The sequence below is a fragment of the Myxocyprinus asiaticus genome, chromosome 17 (assembly GCF_019703515.2).
Source record: "Myxocyprinus asiaticus isolate MX2 ecotype Aquarium Trade chromosome 17, UBuf_Myxa_2, whole genome shotgun sequence".
Classification (NCBI taxonomy): Eukaryota; Metazoa; Chordata; class Actinopteri; order Cypriniformes; family Catostomidae; genus Myxocyprinus; species Myxocyprinus asiaticus.
Genome location: NC_059360.1, coordinates 2533640 through 2556887, shown reverse-complemented (window position 1 = coordinate 2556887; position 23248 = coordinate 2533640). Strand labels below are relative to the sequence as shown.

The 23248-nt window shown below is 37.0% G+C and overlaps 1 protein-coding gene across 1 annotated transcript; it reads left to right on the top strand.

Moving 5' to 3' along the window:
* Window positions 1–12: 12 nt before the first annotated feature.
* On the top strand, window positions 13–23248 carry LOC127455408 (prospero homeobox protein 1-like). The gene is made up of 5 exons (XM_051723285.1): window positions 13–33; window positions 886–2430; window positions 7031–7138; window positions 14327–14521; window positions 21860–23248. Exons 2-5 carry the CDS (start codon window positions 946–948, stop codon window positions 22025–22027), a joined length of 1956 nt encoding a protein of 651 aa, XP_051579245.1. The 5' UTR covers window positions 13–33; window positions 886–945; the 3' UTR covers window positions 22028–23248.

Sequence of the window (23248 nt, the reverse complement as noted above, 5' to 3'; positions counted from 1 at the left end):
CACACTGTCAGTCACGCGTCTCCAGAGCAACAGGTAAGCGCGCGCTCTCTCTTCTCATCATTTGCTGAAGTTTCTTTCATAGAAACTCATACTTTTATATTGCCTTTACTTTTACTTCTTGAATAAAAACTCATAATTTGCTATTTGAATATTGTAAGGTTCGTTTTAAACACCTAATGTTGTAATGTTCATTTTTAAATACCTACTAATATGAACATGTAGACTATACACGTGCATACACACAGATACTTAAATATTTATGACATTCGTCTGTACTGTACGTTTCATAAATATTCGTATATATTAATATCACATATATTCAAATAGCAAAATCTAAGTCTTTTTAAACTTTGCAATTTGTGTATTTTTAGAGTGTATATTTTCATATGTAGTGGAAATGAAAATGAAATGTTACATATGATATAGAGAATTAGAAAAATCTGTTGATCAGTTTAATTTAGAGGAACGTGTGTTTAAAATTGAGCATCTAAATCAACTGTAATTACGAAATGCACATTTAATATAACAGTGGCATTGAAAAAAGACAGTGCCTTATTTTGCATTTGATGTTTTATTTTGTGTATTTATTTTACTATGCAGTCTAATATTACTCGTCTGTTTCCTTATTATTTGTAAATAAATAAATAAATGATAATACATGAAAAAGAAGCTTAAAAACTTAAATAATTCTTTAAATATTAATATTTTCTATAAAGAACAACCACAATTCTTTAAAACCAGAACTAAATGCTACATGTTTCATAACATTAAATATCACCTCTTTTATTTGTTCAGAATCTGGAAAATGACAGCATTGTGTGGCATATGAGAGCTTAATGTAAAGAGTTACCATAATTCTTTTCCTTGTTTATTTATTTATTACAGATTACCAGTTTCTAAGGCTCATTATTGCGTACGGAATCGGCAGCTGCAGCCTGTGAAAACATGAATCTGAGCCCGTCTGAACAAAGCATGCACAAGCTGAGCGAGAGCTGCATGGAAGGCAACAAAGCCGACCTCCTGCTCCCCTGTTTCCGCAGAAGCACGTACGACGAGTCCCTCGCTTCTTACCACAACGGCTCCATCATATCTCACCTCCTGCGTAAAACTATTCACAATAAACTGACTTCCCTAGACAACAACCTCCTTTACCTGCCCTCAACGAATGTGTCTGGTGGAAGCGTGGTCGAATCTGAATCCAACATGACTGATTTCGCTCAAGAGGACCAGAGCAGCATGTCCTTCAAAGATAGCATGGAGGATCTGTCTCCTGGGTGTCAACCCTTTAGTGCGGACGTTGAGCGTCCATTAAACGATCACCTCCAAGCCAAACGCGCCCGGGTGGAGAACATCATACGGGTCATGGCTGGTTCACCCAATTCCAGGTCGCACATAGAAGGAGAAAATGAATGTGAAGCCATGCGGTGTCGAAGAGAAGTTCTGAAAGAGAACAAGCGCAAGCAGAGGCTTCCCCAACACCAGGAACCCAATCATTCCAATGGGCAACCCAACATTAGAGGCAAGACAAGCAAAGACGAAGAGTGTCACAAACTGAAGGAGCAGCTCCAAAGCATGCAGCGTCTCTTGCATCAACTTCAGGAGAAGATCTCGCATGTGCACGACCAGAAGTACTCCGAGGACAAGAAAGATGGGAGATCGGAACAAGATACCCAAGAACCACTGCTGAAGTTTGAACAAAGTCTTGGCGGCAGCTACAAAGACAAAGTGAACAACAATTTCTTCTCCGATAGGGAGGTCAAGAACCTTCAGGAGACCCTTAAATGTGAGCTGACCAGGACCGTGAGTGAAAGCATTGACATGGTCTTCAGAAAAATCTCGATGACTCTACTAAACCAATTATCCGAGCCACAGCCTTGCCAGACTCCGGAATACTCAGAATCTGAAAAGCAAACTCAACAAGATTCCCCTCAGGAGCTGTCGGACTCTGACGAAATAGTCAAATCCGGGTCTGAGGATCACTTTGAGAGCTCGCCCATCAATAGCCCAGAACACCAGACTGAAGCTCTGTCCCTGGTGGTTCGTAAACCTTCCCTTAGCCAGTTCAGCTCAGTCAACCAGGGCGTAAAGAGACCCTACCCGCTCCACCAGACTCCTTTCCAGTTTGGCTACAACACTCCTCTCCACGACAGCCAGATCCTGGAGCACCTTCTGAAATATGGACCTCATTCGACCTTCTCCGGACTACCCTGTCTGCCTCCACCCTTGGAAAGGTCATCTCCGGATTCCATTGAGCATTCCTGGGAAAGCATCGGCATGAGGTCCAAGGTGAACTCTGGGCATCTGGGTCAGCACCATCGCCCAACACCTCCTGGACTGGTCGCAGTCGACACGATCTGCATCCCGCATGTCAAGATGGAGTGTGGAGATCTGCAGAGCATGGCGGAGAGAAGCTCCTTCATGTCACTCAATATATCCTTTATAATGCTTTGGCCACGGCAAATCAATACTAGAACCAAAAATATACATAAAAAGTAATCGAGAAACATTAAATTTCTCTCATCCTAATAAATATAAAGAAATGAAAATACAATATTGTCAAGCTACACACAGGGAAATTGTATTGCTCAGATGTTGCTCTTTCATAGCTAATGAGACTTCAGTTTCATTTGTGGGTGAACTATCCCTTTAATGGAGTTTTCAGATGTTTTTCTTCCTAAATTTCTAAGGGTAAATAGAGTTAGACAAATGATATTGTTAACCAGCAGAAAAGAGTTTAGAGCTGTAAGATAAGCAACCTGGTCTAATTTTTACATGGCTCGCTGTACGTATCACGGCAGTTTCCTGGTGAAATGAACACTAGAGGCACTACATCAAGAAACACTTTTATTCACTTTAACACAAATCATGTGTAAAATGGCAAGTTATCAGTTAAGAAACACTTCCTTTTCACCCTGTTCCTCACACAATGCTGTCTTATAACATCAAAACATTTTTATTATAGCGCATGACTTGTTTTATCATTTGCATTACATAACCAACTACATTTACAAGCTTGTTCAAGTGTGATCAAATTGCGTGGTAGCTCAACTTATAGAGCTTTGCACTTGTGATGTAAATGACCTGATGTATGAGTCCTGAAGAGCACGTGAGTCAATACGTGAGCTGAAAGTGTCATAGAAACACAACAAAATGACACTATCGGTTAGGGTTAGGTTGAAGGTTTAGGGTAGTAGAGGTCTGCACAGGCCTTAAAATGAAACCTGACCCATACCAGAGACCGTGTGGCCCGACCCTACCCGGCCCGAACGATACCATTAGATATTAAGCCCGAACCTGACCCAAACCCAAAATTGCTTACTATCTCATTTCTTCTCCTAGCAAGTACTGTTGTAGTAGGCTGTATTTTATGTAAGCATATAGGCAACATTTGTAATAGTAATGAAACAGTAAACATACACAGTTTTAACAAGGCACAGCAGCTCCTTAGTACACTAGAGCAGAAGGGGACTTACCATTTATTTACTGAAACTTCACTTGTGCAGAATAATCTGGAATAAAATGAAACACTGCAGCAGTCCCCTCTACGCAGCCTGAACTTGTTTAGAATGTTGAATATTTGTGACAGCTGTGCTAAAAACAATCTAGATGCAACGCAAAGAATGAAACAGAGCGCTTTTTTGACAGTTTGAAGTTCTTTTTGTGGGCATGTAAATATTTTGCGGCCATTTTTAGTATCTATTCTCAATTTGGCCGGAAACATCAGTGCAAAAGCGATCCTCCGTCAATGCAAGAGATTCTTGAAGGAGTGTTACTACACAAAACAAACTCCAGCCGCTAGGCAAAACCAGCACAAAAAGAAACAAAATGGCCCCCAGCTTCCTCAGACAATCAAGTGTATGCTCAGCGAGTCAAGCTCACTTGGGGGCCACGTAAGAAACGGCAAATGGTTTATTCACCCCATTGTCTCTATGAAAGACAATGCTTGCTGTGGGTATGTAAATATTTTACAACCATCCTTACTATCTATTCTCAGTTTAGCCAGAAACATCAGTGCAAAAGCGATCTTCTGTTGATGTAAGAGTTTCTTGCATTCCTTGAATCGATCATGTTTCTCTCTTGTTGAATTCGCAAAGTCTGAGAACAAGAAAATGCTGTGGTTTTTCCAAGAAAGCCTTCCTTTACTCCTCGCCTCCGTAACACAAGATCTTTATCGGATGATCTCAGAAATTTGATTTGGGCATGTCGCCCTCCGTGGATCTGCGAGCCGGGTCTCTGTGAGCTCGCTCAATTTCCAGCTTATGGCCTGTTATGTCGAGCAGACTCGGGAAAAGCACATCTAGGAATTTCACCATATCTTGGCCTTCCTCATGCTCGGAAATTCTAATAATTTGGACGTTGTTTCGCCGATTACGATTCTCCAAATCCTCCAGTTTTTCCCAAACGCGTTCCAAGTCTACCTTGGTCGCTAGCGGATTAGCTGCTAATTCCCTCTCCGATGACTCCAGATAATCGATCCGTCTCTCGACGTCCCCGATTCTTGTAACCAACTCAGAGAATTTTGTCTCCATCGCCGTAATCGATCGACGTATTACAGCAAGATCCTCCAGGGCCGCTACGACTTTCGTCAGCATCACAGACATGCTCGCCAGTTGCCGCTGAATTTCTCCCGCCGCACAGTCCAAACCAAATCCCTGGTCTGCGGGCCTGTCTGAGGGATCGGCTTGAGCACGTAAGTGTCTTTTAATATCTCCAGAGCCCGAGGAGTTTAAATTCTTTGACATGTTGACTTCTTAGAACAGTTATGTAGCAGGGTGTATCGAATCTCACCGGTTTATGATACAAAAATAATTAAAAACTAGCAAAGTGCGCAGAGCTCCACAGTTTAAAGTTCTTTTTAACTTGACATGGTGTTTAAAATATGCCGGTCCTGCGCGAGATGCTGAAGAAAAAGCGAGACGCAGTGCAAATGTCAAAGACATTTGTCCAGCATGTGTTTGCATAGGAAAACAATGGGAAAACAGAACAGACACGTGCAAAACACATTCGGTGTGAACAGCCCCTAACCTGTCCGTTCGCACGTATCTGTGAGTGAGAGCGTGTGCGCGAAACAAGTTGGTAAGCCTGTTTATTTTTTCATTAATTACAAACCCGAACCCGAAGTCCTACATGAAAAACTGACCTGTCGGGTTCCCGGGGCCCGTCGGGCCCAGGTCAAGTTGCAGACCTCTGGTTTTGTTGATTTAAAACTCGTTAGAACATTAACCTTAAAAACCTCATCTGTTTAGGGGAAAATGTACTTGTTTTTAGTGCCACACAGTGACATTTCACCTCGGAACTGCTGCAAATACGAGTAATGAACCACTTAATATAATTTGTTGCCACAGTCACATAATTTTCATGAGATGAGGCTGAAAATTAATGCATGAGTTCATATGAGACTTTGGTATCTTGGTAAATTTGAGCAGAGTTTAAGATCTCTTCTGAAACTCAAGAGGAAACATGTGAGAAGCAAAGTCTCCATTTGAGCTCATGGCTGTCTGAGAGAAACAATTGAGATATTAAAGAGATCCCACTTGTGATTTTTCTTTCTCATGCATACAATTTCATTGAGAAGATTTTTATGGCATGCAAATGCACAACAAATGCGAGTGTCTAACTGTTAGACAAAATGAATTGTATTATGAATCTGATTTCATCAAAGGACTGACAAAAGACTTGTACGCATTAGTCCTTTGATGCAATCTGATAGAAATACAATTAATCTTTTAGGAGTCACAAGAAGACAATCTAATTTTAAATTATATCTATGGATTTGATTCTTTGTTTAGCTTGAGCTGCTTTTGAAAATCCCCTTCTTTGTTTAGTTGACTGCCTTTATTTAATATCTAGTAGTTAACATTCAGATATTGCTGAACAAACGACCAGCTCTTGAGCAATCGTTGAATTGAGTGCAGCGGTGTGCTGTTGCACTAACGCAGACTTCAAGGAGAATTTTTGCTTTGATCTTGGTAACCCCAAAGAAAATTGTAGCATCTTCTTTAATCTGGGCTCAGTAATGACTTTAAGTCTAGGAAAAGACAAATAAAAAGGAATACAAGGCTTTGATAAGAATTGTTAAGAACAAAAGGCAATTTTCAAAGGCAGAAAAAGCAACAGTTTCTCTTCTGGAAATTGTCAGATTTTTTTTTTCATCGGACTTGAAAAGGTGCATAATATGTTTCTGCACTCTCAATGTGATTGGACTGGATGAGAGAGGTCACTTTTGGTTGTTTGTGGAAAGCAAGCTCTCAGCTATCATTATACACCATCACCAATGGCCGGTGTGTTATATGGGCCGATATTGCAGCTTGCTTTGCTTTTAAACATCATTACATTTATATAATGTGCTTTTGGAAGTTTATTGTGTTGGAATAGTTATTCTTTCATTAGCAATGACAGGTTTAATATTAGCAACATCTCTTATGTTCTACTTCAGAAGCAACATGCTTCTTTGAGAAGATCAATCTTTTGTTGCAGTTTTCTAATATTGTTTGCGACCTCACACTTGGCAACGATGAGTTCTAATGTAAAATTTCTCAAAGTACACATTTCACTATTTTTAAGTGCCGCTAAAATGTGAAAGGACGTAAGTGGACACCGTACATCCTCCTTGAGTAAATTTAATTTCTATATTATATTAACACTCAGTGTTTCACAACAAAGCAATTACTATCGGCAGATAAGAGGCAAACAGCTCAGACTGCAGGTCTCTAATTGAAGTCCTTAATCTAATTTGTTGAGCTTGTTTTCTCGTTAGCAGATGCTGTCGTGTGTTAATCGACTCCCTGGTTAATACAGAATTGTCCAAATGGAAATTATTTAGACCAATGAATAGGAGATATTCATGCTGCGTTTATGCTTCATTTTATTTCTTTTATTCTTAAAAATGTAATGATTTAGCATACGAGTTTAGCTGCTGATATATATATATATATATATATTTATTTATTTTTTAATTAATTGAGATGTTGAGGGTAAGACCAGTTTGATTACCACATTGTGATCATTTTGAGGCCTTAACGTTCTTCACATTCAGGAGGGTTTGACCCCAAACCATCTGAAGAAAGCCAAACTGATGTTCTTTTACACGCGCTACCCAAGCTCAAATTTACTCAAGAACTTTTTCCCTGATGTTAAGGTATGTCACGTTTACTCATTTGTCTGTTCAACCAAATTACTGGTTAATAATGCCTCTGTTTACATGTATTAGTGTAGGGGAAAGCAGGGGCTAGTTGTCACATTTTTATGTCCTGTGAATGTCTCAGGGCAGGTTTATTTTTGGAAGTCAATTTCTGTATGGGCACAACCCGTAAAGTCTTGACTATAAAAAACTATTAAACATTTCCACTATCACTGGCCAGAAAACAAAGATACCCTATGAGGTAAGTTGTCACAGTGGCACCTACAGTCTTTTCAGCTAAATTGAATGATTTAAACAATTATGAAACACCAACTGATTAATGAAAGAACAAAAATATTAAAAGTACCATAAAAAATATCAAACCATTGATTTGGCAAACAGAAACTGTAGTTAGCGAATTATAAAAGTACAACATATAAAGCACATTAAAATCTACCTATAAGACTCTTGTCTATGTATGCCTGTGGTTTTATTGTGCTCATTTATAACAAAATCAGCTGTTACAAAAATGTGATATTAGAATTAAGAAAAATGTTTTTTTTTAGAAGGAATTAAACCAGGTGTTTGAAAACAACAAACAAAAACACTATATATTTTTTTATGTGTGTGTAATTGAACTTTGACTCAAAACCATACAGTATATCCCTTGTGACAACTTCTTTGTGTGACAGCTAGCCCAGATCTGCCCTATTATGTTTTTTTGTAGTGGTAAAGTAATTCTATTTCCAAGGTTTGTCTTTTGAAGAACCTCTCAATCTTACTGATTTTGTATGACTTCATATTAATAAATGGTGAGTTACATACACAGTTTGTTCTAGAATTCACTTTATATTATAATAGACTAGTTATTTTAATCCAGAAAAGAGCTTGCTATTGCTTTGGCAAACAAACCCAAAATATTACCACAAAAACAGACGCTTGAGCAAGTGGATGCGCAAATATTCCTGAATGTCGGGCTGACGGTTCCTGAATCGCTGGTTTAACTTTGACAAAGTTAATAGAAGCATTTCTCAAGTCAGCGAAAGGAGACAAAGGGAGCAGCACCTCCTCTATTGAGCGTTAACCCTTCAGCTTTCGAGCTTTCACCACACAACAATAGAAGAGTGCTGAGGCGCGAGTATAGCTGTGTGTGTGTCTAGCGCTGTATCCTGTGTGTGTGTATCCTGAGGCACAAGTGTTGTGATGATGAGTTAACACAACTGCCAAACGTTAGTGCTGCTCGTGCAGTTGAACACAAGTTGATTTTTAATTCCTGTACTGATTAAGACTAAACACAGTTCATTTGAACAGGCTCATTTTCAGTAAACCATGTCAGTTGTGCTTGAAAATGTCAGGAAAGTGTTTTTTATTTTATTTAATTCATATTGTTTCATTAAAAAAAGATTACAGCTGATCTTTCCAGAAATCACGTTTTTCCACCTCATATTTAAAGTACCAGGGCTGTAACCACTATAAGGGGACTTCACAGCGACAAATTAGTGGTAAACAAATATGATTACCTCTGTCCCAAATGTTTATTAAGTTATTTATCATTACTAATCATAACTTTAATCCTAAAGTGCTGTTATATATTATATAACTCTATATTGCATATTATTACATGGCTCCCTGAAATACTCAATTCTGAATAATGAGAGCACATCCGGGGATAAAGTGATAATTCTCCGGTCATTCGGGTATTGCGAGTCATTTTTCCTATTTCTTGTATCACTCTGTGATCTCTACAAGTAAGCTTATAAAATAATTTTATTTCAAATCATTATTTCATATGAAGACATATTTCAAATCCATGATATATATTTGGCAAGTAATCGTGTAATAAGCAGGATAATGATGCAGACCGGAGGTGGATTTCAGGTGTTTTTGAAGACTCTGGGGTCTCTTTCTTCACAAATAATAATGTCATTTCAACTCAAATCATTATTTCCATGTCCATTTATTTATTTATTGAGCAGGTAGTCATGTAATAAGCAGGATAATGAGCAGTCAGACAGTCATTTTCACAAAATAAACACCATCCAAACTCCGGAGGTGGTCCATTTCATGCCCATTTAATTATTCATTTATTGATTAATTTATTAATTAAATAGCTGTGTAATAAGCATTATAATCTGCAGTCAGACGGTCATTATTGCAAAATAAACTGCTTCAGGTTGATACAACCTGTCGGTTTATTTTATTTTGCATTTATTTAACAATAATGACCAGCTAACTGTACATTGTCCCTTACTTTCCGTCCCGTGTGTTCAAGAGAACAAAGTTGTCACTTCTGGGGAAATTGGCACAAAATGGAAGTTGAAACCACTGTTGCTCTTTTGTTTAATGTAATAAATTACTTGAAGTTTAGAACGCACAGACAAAACAGTCTCACAGACTTCATGTTTGCTAGCACTTGGTGGTAGCGCAAGCATTTTAAACAATCATTTTTAATGACAGACTTTGGCGTCCTAGAATAACCAGAGCATTTTTTAGATGCTATGTGATGATAGGTTAGTCCGGTTATGAGTGAATTATTCAGTCACATGACTTGTTGAGGCATGTTTTGTTTGTGTGTTTTTTTTTATATGTAGTGTATTAATTTTTTATGTGCATTTTGGATATTTTATTGGCATCTTGGTGTTTCCTCACAGCATTTTTTATTCAATATCTTAAAATTCACGTAATAATTATGTGGATGGAAACCCAGCTAATGTGGCACAAAAGTAGGTAAATGATTCATGACACTACTAACATTTGCAGTGGTGTGCATTGACATTTCAGGAGTAACCAGAAGGCAGCATAATACAGATCACTTTAAAAGGCACAGGGTGTAATTCAGTCTTTAACGTGTTTATTTTCATGTTTACATACGTAATAACTTATGTACTTAATGTACAGCATTATTCTAGCACGTAGCACTGACATTTTGCACCGAAATACTGTATCCTGTCTGGCCAGAGTCCAGTTACCCATTCAGCCTTCTTGTCCGATCCTGTAACGGGCGACTGGGCTCCCCTATCGCCTAAAGATCAGTAAGGAGAGTCACTGTCGACCTCCTGCCTGTCCCAAACTCTTCTGTGGGAAGCCACGGCACACAAAGGCTGGACTAATCCCAGTGTCCGACTCCATTCCGATCAAGCAAACTCAGTGAGAAAGAATCCTCCTTCTGACCTCTCGATCTGTGGTTTCTCACAGTCCGTAGACGAAGCGTCTTTGACGAGGGTTCAGCCCTTCAGGCATTAGTTTAGCACTCTATTTTCCTCTCTGTTAGCGGATGAGCAGTTATAATAACAGGGCTGATGTGAAGACAGAGTTTCAGCTGATGTTTGTATAGCTGTGATTCTGTGTGCAAGACATCGGGTGGGAAAGACTAGTTGTGACTATATAGCTGATTAAACACACTATGCAATTACAGTGTGTAATGTTATTGATGTTAAAATACTTTCTCCTATTCCAGCTTAATATGCAGAGACAACTTTAAGACAGGTGTAGGTTGATTTCCCCAAAATGTAAAAACACGTTAGCTTTGTGGCACTTTCAAAACATTCCTCCGTTTGTTTGAGCATCTTGACACAGCAACATTGACTCAACCAATGGTAAGAGTTTGGGGTGGGACCAATCTGGAAAATGTTTGGTAAACCTGTTTAAAAGCAGTCAATCGCTAAGTTAAGCATGGCATACTACCCATACTACTCTTAATACACATATGGTATGTATGGCATTCCTAACTCAGCCAATATTTTTTGCAGTTCCTTTTGGTGATACTGGTGGTGTAGAAATAACACACTTCAACTATAAGAGGCAAACACTTTTATACAATCATTAAGGAGGGCCAAATTAGTACAAATTAAATCATGAAATAAATATTGAAATCATTAAAAACATAATGAAATCGTTAAAAACATCTCTAAAGTAATTAAATGAATCACTAAATCTATAAATAAATTCATAAATTCATTTTAGCACTAGTTTACATCCATTTTCTTTTTAACATTATCTTTGGGATGATTTTTTATTTAAGTACAAGCCTTGTCTTTTCATTTTCAGGGATACAGTTATCGGCACATCACTCAACAACAGTGGGCGTCACCTTTTAAAATAGATTTCTTTACACTTTGTTGTTAGTGATTTTAGGCATATTTTTCATAACTATATCTGAACTCGGAACAATAAAAATTTACGGTAATTTTCTATGAAGCCCATGTTTATATTTCATTGTAAAGGCATTATAAATGCATTATAATGCATTGGTAATGTCTCATAATAAGCCTTATGCTATAATACCTATTTACAGTTATACCTTAGAGCATAATGCATTATAACATTACAATTTATCTGAAGAAGTTATAATGTCTTCTTCAACATTCATATAATATTTTTAAGTGGTTGGTTATAAAGCTTTACAAGTCCAGCTTGTAAAATGGTAGTTATGTACAAATGCAAAGGAACACATTCAATGTAAATTTTGAGACAATAAGAAAAACACTTGTAAAACTTACAGTTCAACAAAGGTTGAAACATATTAGTAACTCTCATTGGAGAATTTTTTTTCATGTTGATCATATATGTAGCCAAATTTTCATTACTTCTTATACAAAACACACCCTAAGAATACAAAAAATCAAACTGATTCTATTAAATAAAAACTAATGTTTGTGCATTTTATTTGGAGACATAAAAACAACAGAACTGCTAATATCCTGATTTGCACAAATGCATTTAAATTAGTGCAGTCATTTGATAAAATTTTTGAATCGTGATTAATCGCATCATTTTTCTTAGTTAATCACGACTAATTGCAGATTTTGAAAGTGCTAAAATGTTACTCTAAATATACTTCTTCTCCTGTCAAAATGCATTTATTTCCTACTTGGTGAAGAAAACAAAACAATACATAAAAATATAATGCTATATTGACATTTTCCAAACAAAGCCTTTCACAATATAAAGATAGAAATGCACTAAAATAGCACTATTTCAAGTCACATTAAATGTTTCCCAAAGTGTAATTATGAGGTTGACTAATTGAAAGAACTAGTCCCAACATAGGTTATATATTCACTGCAATGGGCATTAAAACTCTTAAACTCTCATCATCCACAATATTAATTAAAATGCACCTACCCAAATATATGCACCCAAAATACTTGACTTTTTTCACAAGTTCCATCTGGGCTTGTTTTGTACATCAAATAGTGCTAAGAGCTCCTTTCTCCAGCACTTTATTACTGACACTGAATGACTGTTTTGTGTGTTACATTAATTGCGATTAAGAAAAATGAACGCGTTAAACTTTTTAAATTAATTGCATGTGTTAACGTGCTAATTTTGACTGCTCTAATTTAAATACACTCAATTGAAAAAAAAAAGTATGGTACCAGACATACACAAATCACTTACCTCAATAAAGTACATGACAGCACTTATATGAGATTTACATTCTAAACTAAAGTGTAAGAGCAGTACAGATGTGTTAAGAGCCATCTGTCTCTTTACGTTTAGTATTGTGACATTACATATTTTAGCCAACAGGTGGAGGTAAAAGACCATTTTTGTGTGTACTATGAGACAGTTGGTGACGTGAAGTGAGTCAGCGTCACTCAGTGTTTTCATTCATCAGCACTACATGATCACTCGGATTATTATTACACTACTGAAGCTAGGAAATAGCTTTAAACGGCTTTAAACTAACAACTAAAGCATTAAGGCTCATCACAGCTGAGAGACTCAACAGACTGATTAATTACACAAACTCAAGGAGCTTACATCTTACCGGAGTTTCTACATCAGAGAGGACATACTGTTCAAAATGGCGGAGGAGATTGCGGTTTCTATAGTGAAAGGCTCTTGCGCACCGGCTACCACAAAATAGGGAGGAATACCCCCGCTTGAACGGCTATTTTTCCACTGAGAAAACAGGATGCATTTCACCAAAATGATATTATCTTCAGAAAACTGACTAACACACTACAGCATCATCAACAGGTGATCGCACACACTCCATATCTCTCTCTCTCTCTCTCTCTCTCTCTCTCTCTCTCTCTCTCTCTCTCTCTCTCTCTCTCTCTCTTTCACACACACACACACATACATCCTTGTTTCTCCAATAACATGTTAGAAACAGCCCAAGCCGTGATACTAGTAGTTCTAAAGTCATGTTTTTGAGAGGCTTGGATGCATCATTTGGTTTGAACCAGCAACAGCACATTCTGATCCGTCATGTAAGAAAGTAGTTCCATGCACAAATGCATTTTTTATGACTCAGTTTTTCCTAATTTTTTAAAATTTACTTGTTCATTGAACTGCTGTATATAAGCAATATCACACTTGCAGTCGTGCTATATGGCCCTAAATCAGCACTGCTTGCGGCCGATTCACAGCAGTGCTGATGTAGGGCCATATAGCACTCTTGCACTCTCTCTCTCTCTCTCTCTCTCTCTCTCTATATATTTAATGGGATGTTTATTGTTATAATGCATTATACGCTTTAAAGTATAACTACGAATTGTTTAAGTATTATTTGTTACAACTGAAGTTACTGTAGTTATAATTATTACAACTGTAGTTATAATTATTTTTGAGAAGTTATAATTTATAAGGTGTATTATGATACATTATGAATGCATTATAATGCATTTACAGAGCATAATAAAGATGTGCTTCATAGAAAGTGTTACCAAGATTTCTTGTTAACACTTGCAGATGAAGTTGCCAACCAAAACACTGACGATCACTTAATTTAAACCTATATAGAAAATGTAAAGTAAATGTTGGCCAAAATAAATGCTTGAAACATTGGCGTAGTTGTGTGGACGTTGAGCAGTATGTTCAAATGGAAAATGCACAACATAATGTTGATTCTTTGAGGGGTCATAATGGAAAGGGACGTCCTGCTGAAGGTGATGCCCACTGTGGCTGAGTGAAAGAGTCCACCCTTAAATCTCTATTGATTAAGATTTTGGTGAAAATTGTAAGTTCAATTGCTTAAAAAATAAATAGCACACCTCTCCAAATAAAGTCACATGATTTGAGGTCTCATTCTCAGTCTGTAGAAAACACAGAACAGGACAAGTTACACGATACACATAGATGCTTGATATTTTTTTTCTGGTTGTGATTCATCCTATGGATGATGTTTTAATTTTTTATTGAACATTTTTACAGGCTCCTGGAACTCATATTTTCTATATTTTAAATGTGTTTTAGTTCAATCGCTGCATCACGTCTCAGCTGATCAAGTGGTTTAGTAACTTCAGAGAGTTCTACTACATCCAGATGGAGAAGTTTGCTCGTCAGGCTATCATAGATGGTGTGAATGATGTGAAAGACATCTCCGTCAGCAGAGAGTCTGAGCTGTTTCGCGCACTCAACATGCACTACAACAAAGCCAATGACTTCCAGGTATGTACACCTTTGCGTACATTACATTGTAAAATTATTGATTTAAAGTTTGTTGATTATAAGTAAACAAACAATATATTTCAAGTTTTAGTCTTACTTTAAAGGTTTTTAAAGTATCGTTACAAATCTATTCGCCTATGGAAAAAAATGAATGGGGTTTTTACTTCCGGAACTAGACTGTTACGCTCAATAGCGCAACTGAGCAACCTGCGGCAATAATCAAACTCCTTCTACTAGAATGTCTCAAATAGTGTTGCAAAGTCAGATTCATTTTGGCAAGCCTGTTCATTCGGACAGTTCATTTTAATGAACTGGTTCAGAAAACAGATTCACTGATTTATTTGAATCTTCAATCAGTTGTGTTCCTGGGACTTGCTGCATGGCCTTTTTTGTCTTTTTGACTTTTTTTTTGACAAAAAAAAAAAAAAAAAGATTTTGCTGGTTGTTCATTTTACTTAATTAAAATGAACTAAAGCAACACAATTGTAGAACATTTTGTCACAAATTGATTTCATTGCATTCTATCCATTAGGGCTTGGCGATATGTAAAAAATATTTAATCGATAATCGCCTTAAAAAATATTGCGATATCTGATTATATCATCAACCTCCCTGCCGAGGGTCGTTGAATATTTTTGCTTTATTGATTTTGCTTTAAAAATTACATTTATTTATTGAAACACAAAAAATTAAACAAAAGATATTTATAAATTCAAATTGCACTTTAAACAAAATGAAAAAGCAATTAAGATAACGAAGTGATTAAAAAATCTTATATAATGGGGGTCTGGGTAGCTCAGGGAGTATTGACGCTGTCTACCACCCCTGGAGTCGCGATTTCGAATCCAGGGTGTGCTGAGTGACTCCAGCCAAGTCTCCTAAGCAACCAAATTGGCCCGGTTGCTAGGGAGGGTAGAGTCACATGGGGTAACCTCCTCGTGGTTGCTATAATGTGGTTCTCGCTCTCGGTGGGGTGTGTGGATGCCGCGGATAATAGCGTGAAGCCTCCACACGCGCTACGTCTCCGCGGTAACGCGCTCAATAAGCCATGTGATTAGATGCGTAGATTGACGGTCTCAGACGCGGAGGCAACTGAGATTCGTCCTCCGCCACCCAGATTGAGGCGAGTCACTACACCACCAGGAGGACTTAGAGTGCATTGGGAATGGGGCATTCCAAATTGGGGAGAAAAAGGGGAGAAAAAAATAAAATAAATAAAAAATCTTATATAACCACCTTCCCAAATCTAAACATTTACTGTCTCCAACAGCTCCATTTGCCATTACGCAGGTATTTGTCTATGACAGATAGTGGGAAATTACTAATGGCTTAAAAATTAAGAACTAAAGAAAATTATAAATGTACAGATAATAATAATAATAATAATAATAATCATATTTAAAAATAAATAAATAAAACATTACCTATAGAAAGTTCAACACAACCCATATGACTTCTACTTTCAAAACGGCTGAAATGGTTTGTTACTTCACTTAGTCTGTGCTTAAACGAATAGAAAACACCAGTTTTATATTAGGTGTAAGCCTAATAAATTTCCTTGTGCTCCCAAAATAATGCTGCCAAATGTGTGTTATCGAATTTGTGTTTGTATTGTGTTTCGTTAATGCTGCCTAAATAAAATAAAATAAAATAGAACTCTATTTTAGGTTCAAGGCGAACTTGGTCTTTTATTATTTTATGATTTAATCATGTTTGTCTCTGTTTCTTTAATACAAAGATATATTTGAGCGAACCTGCAGAGTTGCGTTCACAATGCATTTTAAGTGCGAAATGATCCATGGAAATAAAGCGAACTAAACTTCAAGCACCTCCTTAGATGGTCTTAGGTCATTTTCAGCATTCTCATAAACAACACAATTCTTGTAAACAGTTGCCTTTAAACGAACAGCGCATCAGTATGGGCATTGATGGCTTATCTTTTGTCTGTTCTTAAAAATATAATAAAGTGTATTTCAAGTGCGTGTAACAGCATTTCTTGTCACGTGTTACTCCGAGATGTCTTACAGGTCACCTGCCTGTTGTGGGTAGATGAGCAAAATGACACGCTCATGAAATACCTGCATTTGGACAGGAGCTTGCGAATAAGGAGCTGGATTCAGCCTCTTTGAATTTGGCGGGTGCAAATTTCATACCCTGGGCTACTGTTTAATAAATATTGTTGATCATCATCTGTCAATGAGTGTTAAATCGACATCGGGAGATTTGTAAGACATTGTCGATATCTGATAACATCGTCCTATCGCCCAGCCCTACTATCCATTTAAATTTGTAAAATGGAAGTTTATTTAATCCATTTGAGTTGGGACTACATGAATACTTTTTGTGTTTTTAATGTAGCATTGATGAAACTGGGCAGGGGATTTCCATTATCCCAGAGTTACATATTTGGGGGACTCGAGGGACTCGATAGGGAGAGTAAATGTTAAAATGAAGAGTTATTTTATGTGTATGATGAATATAAAGGGGGATACTTGTTAGTGTTTAATGTTTAGTGATGTTGAGATTTAGTTGAGTTTCTGTTATGTTGGAGTTTTGAGTGGAGCTTGAGCTAACGATGAGGACAGGTCGATGTCCAACATTAAATTAATTACTCGCTTCATTGAGTAAATGCTCTGCTAACTATTGTTAATAAACTACACTGTGTAGTGCTTCCAACCAACATGTATTTAGCATGCTAACATTCACTTTGACTTGTTAGTGCATAAAGAAATAAGAGATTTATTTGAGTTACATTGACACATCTAATTTTGTTGGGATTTTGTCAACTAGGTTCTTTCTACACAAAATGTTTGTGTTGAGATTACATAATAATTTTTAGTTAAGAAAACTAATTTCAAACATGTGAAACCACTGTCCAAGTTCAGCCAAAGAGCAAATTTTGTTTGAGATTTGTAGTGAAATGTTTAGTAAAATACTGCTGTTTACACTATGTTTTAGATTCATTATATAAATTAGTGTGCTGATTAATTTTAGTAGTTAAGTGTGTGTGTATATTAAGTTTGATGTTGCCATCCTATTGAGGTCCTTGTTGTTTTTGTGTCATGTTCTATTTAACTGAAAACTGCTACTTTTTATTTGTAGCTTGTTGCGTAGCTAAGTACTTTTCCAAAAGGGTATTTTGACTGTAGTCGAACTACTTAAAATACTGATGCCATTTTAGCTTAGCAAGTAGCTTCACTAACACTGCATGTTTGACATAAGCTAAGGCTAATAATCAGGCCCAGACAGAATCTGCTGATTTATTTTCCAATGTATTTTCTACATTGATTTTGGGCAAAAATCTGTAGAATTCAGAGGGATAGATTTAAAGCTGGTAAAATATGTTAAATGGATCTGATGGTACTACACTCTTATTGGTAGTTGTATGCATCATCAAATTAGCCAAATAATTTCATAAATGAACACGCAAGGGGCGAATGATATGTAGAACTTAAAACAGAAATCCAGTTCTGATGGAACAGATTCTGTGTGAGATTGCTAAATATCAAGTTATTAAATTAAATTAAATACGGAGTTATATATTTGTTTGAGCTCAGGAACATCCTGTTTAAATGCACATCAGTCCGACTATAAGAGTCATGTGGATTCAATGGCCATGTATGATGTTTGTCCTCGTCCTGACCCGTGTGTCACACTTCACCTGGATCTGCGCCGTTATCCCAGCTGCCAGCACTGCTGCTGCCTCATCAAACTGTGGGAAGAGGAAGCTGCAGAATCTGCTAAAACAACTTGAGATTACGCGCTGAGCATGCCTGACCACGGTTTGAATTGCTACTGATGCGAAAAAAGCCAGAAATCCCCAGAGCAATCGGCTGGCCAATGGGAATGAGCGGACACAGTTGTCTTTACCTCAGTACCAAGACATTCCATTCCCAGGGTCTCCTTTTGTGTCTGGAGATGCGCGAGAAAAAATGCGGTCAACAATGAAGCGGAGCTACTCTCCGGGAAATAATGCCTCCGGATAGATCCACCTTCTTCCCACAGAAACCACGTCCTTCAAAGTGATGTGAAGCGCTGCATGAATTCCTGTGATGGGAACGAGTTCTTTCGCACATTTTCCGAGCAGTTAAGTTCGAAGCAACGCTGCAAAAAATCAAAGCATCCATCCAGAGCGGGCATCTAATGATTCTGACACTATATTTGGTTTATTGCCACAGTGAACAAAGAGCAAAGGAGAACCGCACTTTAACATGAGAACATTAAAGATGGTACATAAACATCAGAGAATCTAAAGTGTTGATTTAGAGTTCTGAGGCATTAACAGTTCGTAAGCATGCATGAACACTTTTTACTACACCTCATCAGTGTGTTATAACATCAAAGACTGGAGGCAAATGTATTGATTTAGACAAAGGCAACGTACACACTGCAAAGTTGTTCAAAACAGAACCGCACTCTCAAAGTTGCTCAGTGGCTTGGGATAAAACTGCAGTTCGGTTAGGACTTGCCCATGCAGAAGTCACTGTCATGACGCTATGGTGTTGTGGGTGGTTGCCGTTGTGGGTAGGGATGTGCAAAACTACTAATTTTCATAATCGACTAGTCACGGGTTGTCTGAATGACTAGAGTTCTGTGTTAAGGAACCCATGTATAATTAGGCTGCATTGTTCAAGTGACCCTGATCAAACATGTTTCAGAGGGGTATATGGATAGTCAACAAATAAATAGACTTAATAACTACTGTATAACCTCTTATCGCACAAAACTATCGCTCAGGAGTCTCAGGGCAATCCTAAATGGACCAGTGAAACTATCTGCACGTGTCTTACAGCCAGTCTGACTCTAACGGTTCAGCTTAGCCAGACAAACTATGTAAAAGAACAAGATAACGTGGTGCCAGAGCGCTTCCAGTATAATGTACAGTAGCCTAAACAGTGTTTTTTCCTGCTGAATTTAGCAGCATGTTACCAGCATTTCTTAATAAACAAGCAGAAAGAAGACTAACATTTTGTATTATCTGCTTGATTGTGAATTTCGCCCAATGGACTTCCAGTGGCGAAGAATTTTGTGTGGAGTTCAAGTTTGGTGAACTTTCACAGACAAATTTGCTGTGTTGACCAACAGGTAGTTGCATGGTTTGGCAGTGACCTCTGTGTGTGCGGTGCTTCGTACACAGCTACACTGAATATTCACAATGGACAAGGATATCATTTTAGCGGCGAGTTTCATTTTTAACATTACTCTCTCCAAATATAAAGTGGAGCATTAAAAACAGGCTGCTTGGCAATTAGTTTGGCAATTAGTAATTTCACACACACTCATCATCCCACCATGCCAGTTTCGCCATGTAAAGGCAGATAAACGATTAATAGGCTGATAGTTTTTAAAAACTGATTTATAGAATGTTAAAAAAAATTCTTAGTCTTTTCTTACCATGTTGGCACAGACATAAGACCCCAATATACTTCATACGAAATCGAAAACCTAATGGGTATGACATAATTTAGAACAAAATCAGGCCAAAAAGAAGGTGTTTTTGCATTCGTTTTGGTGGTTCGTAACAGCTCGTCTGGGTGAGTTTTTAGGAAAATGTCTAACTGGCTGCTAAACATGTTTTACTGCCATTGATCCACATCATCGGTAGGTGTGACCTGAAGCTCCACCTACTACTCTGTTGTTCAGTCAGTATTCAACATGAATACATCGGGGTGCACAGTTATTAGTGAGCTGGTGCAAATTTACCTACATTAATACGATCATTTGCATAAAGACATTTTCCAAAAACATGTCATGATATTTTTTTTTTTTAATTAGTCTACAAAAGGATCAAATATACTAAAATACTCTCAAATTCCCATTTACTCATGTGTCATCTGCAGTGAAAGCCATTCACACATCTGTCTAAAGTAAGGTATGCCTATCATTATTTTTTTGTCTGTTTTCTGCCCATTAACACTTTTATATATCTATCATTGCAGTACGTGTCATCATAAATGACAATAACAGAGTGTAATCATTTACATTTATTTGGCAGATGCTTTTATCCAAAGCGACTTCCTGTACAAAAGAGGAATAATACATCATAAGCGATTTATCTTAAGGAGACAGTGGGACGAAAAGTGATGCATTACAAAGTTTCAGTTGCATCAGAATAGTTGTATCCAAGACAGATTAGAGTGTAAAAATAATATATATATATATATATTATGAGTGCATGGTCAAGTAATCGGCACATATGGCCGTGTATAGCGTGTTAGCGCATAAGTGTCATGAATTCACAATGTAAACAAGACAACTGAAACATTTTCTATTATAAACCTATATATATATATATATATATATATATATATATATATATATATATATATATATATATATATATATATATATATAGTAGAAAGGCTCATTATTATTATTCACAAGAAATGAAATATGATGTGTGTGCTGACGGATAGTTGCATTTTTCTTTGCATGCCCTCGTTTCAATTTATAACACTTGATTTATCTAATCAAAATAATAAAATATGCACTGAAGTGAGGTTAAAAATATGAATGAATATTGTCAGTGATGAAAGATTAATGCTGCCTTCATGTGCTATCAAAATTATCCTACTTCCCACTTCTGAAGTGGTAATTACGAGTATGTCGTGTTCATGTCCTTTGTAGTCGGAAAGAACAGGAAACATGGAAGACGCCAGGTTCATTCAAACATATTTTTTTGAGGAACTTTTATTTTGACAGCATAGTACGTATTACTCAGTTAGCTTGCTGACGATAATGGTATTTTGGTCAAATACAATGGTTGCTGATATACACAAATGAACATGACTGAAAATGCAAGCTTTAAGCATCTGCTGTATTTAGAAAAAGGAATAAAACCTGTAATTCACTACAGAAACCATACACTCCTCCACCATGTTGAAAGTTTACGACTCATTTCCAGTCTCGGAAACGGGTATCAAAATTATCTCAGGGTTTCCCAGTCGTAATTATGACTTGAGGGGTCGTTCATGTGCAACTTCTGAGTGGGAAACTCATATTTACGATAATTCTGATAGCACGTTAAGGCAGCATTAGACACAGCAAACCCCCACGAGGTGTCAGTGATTGTTTTTATTTCACCTCTAGAGGCCACTGTTATATGGTAAAACCAAGCCATTCTAACTGAAGAATCATCCAGCGTAGGCCACAGAGAAACACGGACGAATACAAATAAATAAACTGAAAAAAAAATATTGGCAACTATAAGACTTTTGCCAGTAGCGATAGTTCCAAAAAGCATCGGCACCGATTAATTGTTAAAACCAACATACAGTATAATATCACTACAGTCATCTAAGTTATATTTGTTTCTGTTTTTCAATGTTTGTCCGTCAGGTTCCAGACAGATTTCTAGAGGTTGCTGAAATCACACTGCAGGAGTTTTACAGCGCCATTTCACTGTCAAAAGACTCCGACCCCTCCTGGAAAAAAGCCATCTACAAGGTCATCTGCAAACTAGACAGTGATGTACCTGAGGATTTCAAGTCACCTTCATACCTGTAGAAAAAGAGCGCCACCTACAGGCCACTTTCTGTGTGGCCAAACACATGTTTATTTATGAGTTTTAATCATTTCTGTTGCACTTTGTACAAGAACAGTCTGACTTAAATCATTTCAAATATTCTGCTCCTAAACGATAAACATTTAGGAAAACAGGTTTGGGATTTTCAATGTCCTCAGTCGACTGAAATACAAGCGAGCAGTTAAATCAAGTGTTTTCCATGTTGTCTGTGGAATAGGCTTGTGAGATAATGTTAGTTTGGTTTTATTGGAATATATTTTGCTTTTATACCGCCACTGTAGACAAAGTTGTGGTGTGTTTTTAGTTCAAATGCTCCTGGTGGATTTATGATGTGGATTTGTCTGTTATGTTTTCTCTCATGAAACATCTGTAATAATTATTATTCTAAAAAGGTGTAAATATGTGTCATTTAGCTGTATAATATGAATAAAGGAGAGTATTGCAGTTTATGTAAAAGGACAGATGAAATATAATATTGCATGTAGAAGCATTGGAATGTTCCTCAAAATCTTGCCAATATTTCCTGATTTATCATGTGTATTAGTTTGCATATTCCTGTTCATCATCATCTGTGTGGTTTTGCTTTTAATAATAAAAGATTCATGTTATAGGTCAACGGTCGATGATGTTTTTGAGGGTTCAAATAGACTTGTTCAAATAGAAATTTGTTTATTATTTACTCATCGTCATGTCCAAACTATTTTTTTCACAGAATATAAAAGGATAGGCAAAAAAGTAGTTCATATGACTTGTGCATATTCAAAGCCTTGAAGTCATATGATACTGTAGCTTTGTGTGAGGAACAGACCCAAAATTAATTCATTATTCACTCATAATCTTCCCCTCTGCCGAAGCTCTGAAATCTTATTTGTATTATATTCAGATTAAAAAATGGCACCTTTTTACACCAGGTTTAATGTCATTGATGCCAAAACACCATTGGTTGTTACCATGTATTGTAAGTGAACATGATGTTTCAGTTAGAAAATGTGGAATGGAGAATAATATTGGAGAACTGCAGCAGAAGGGAAGATTTTCAGTGAATAAGGTCTTACATTTCAGTCTGTTACTCACACAAAGCTATTGTATGACTTCAGAAGACTTGGAATATCGCACACAAGTCATATGGACTACTTTTATGGTGTGTTTTTTTTTGTGTGTGTGTGCTGGAAATGTATCACATTACTTCTGGTAGGTCAAGA

What these genes read in the sequence shown, in the direction of transcription:
- LOC127455408 (XM_051723285.1), top strand. Translation starts at nt 946, where the DNA reads ATGAATCTGAGCCCGTCTGAACAAAGCATGCACAAGCTGAGCGAGAGC. An exon ending in GCTCCTTCATGTCACTCAAT is followed by an intron (nt 2,431 to 7,030) that starts ATATCCTTTATA and finishes AACGTTCTTCAC; the next exon opens with ATTCAGGAGGGTTTGACCCC. An exon ending in ACAAAGCCAATGACTTCCAG is followed by an intron (nt 14,522 to 21,859) that starts GTATGTACACCT and finishes TTTGTCCGTCAG; the next exon opens with GTTCCAGACAGATTTCTAGA.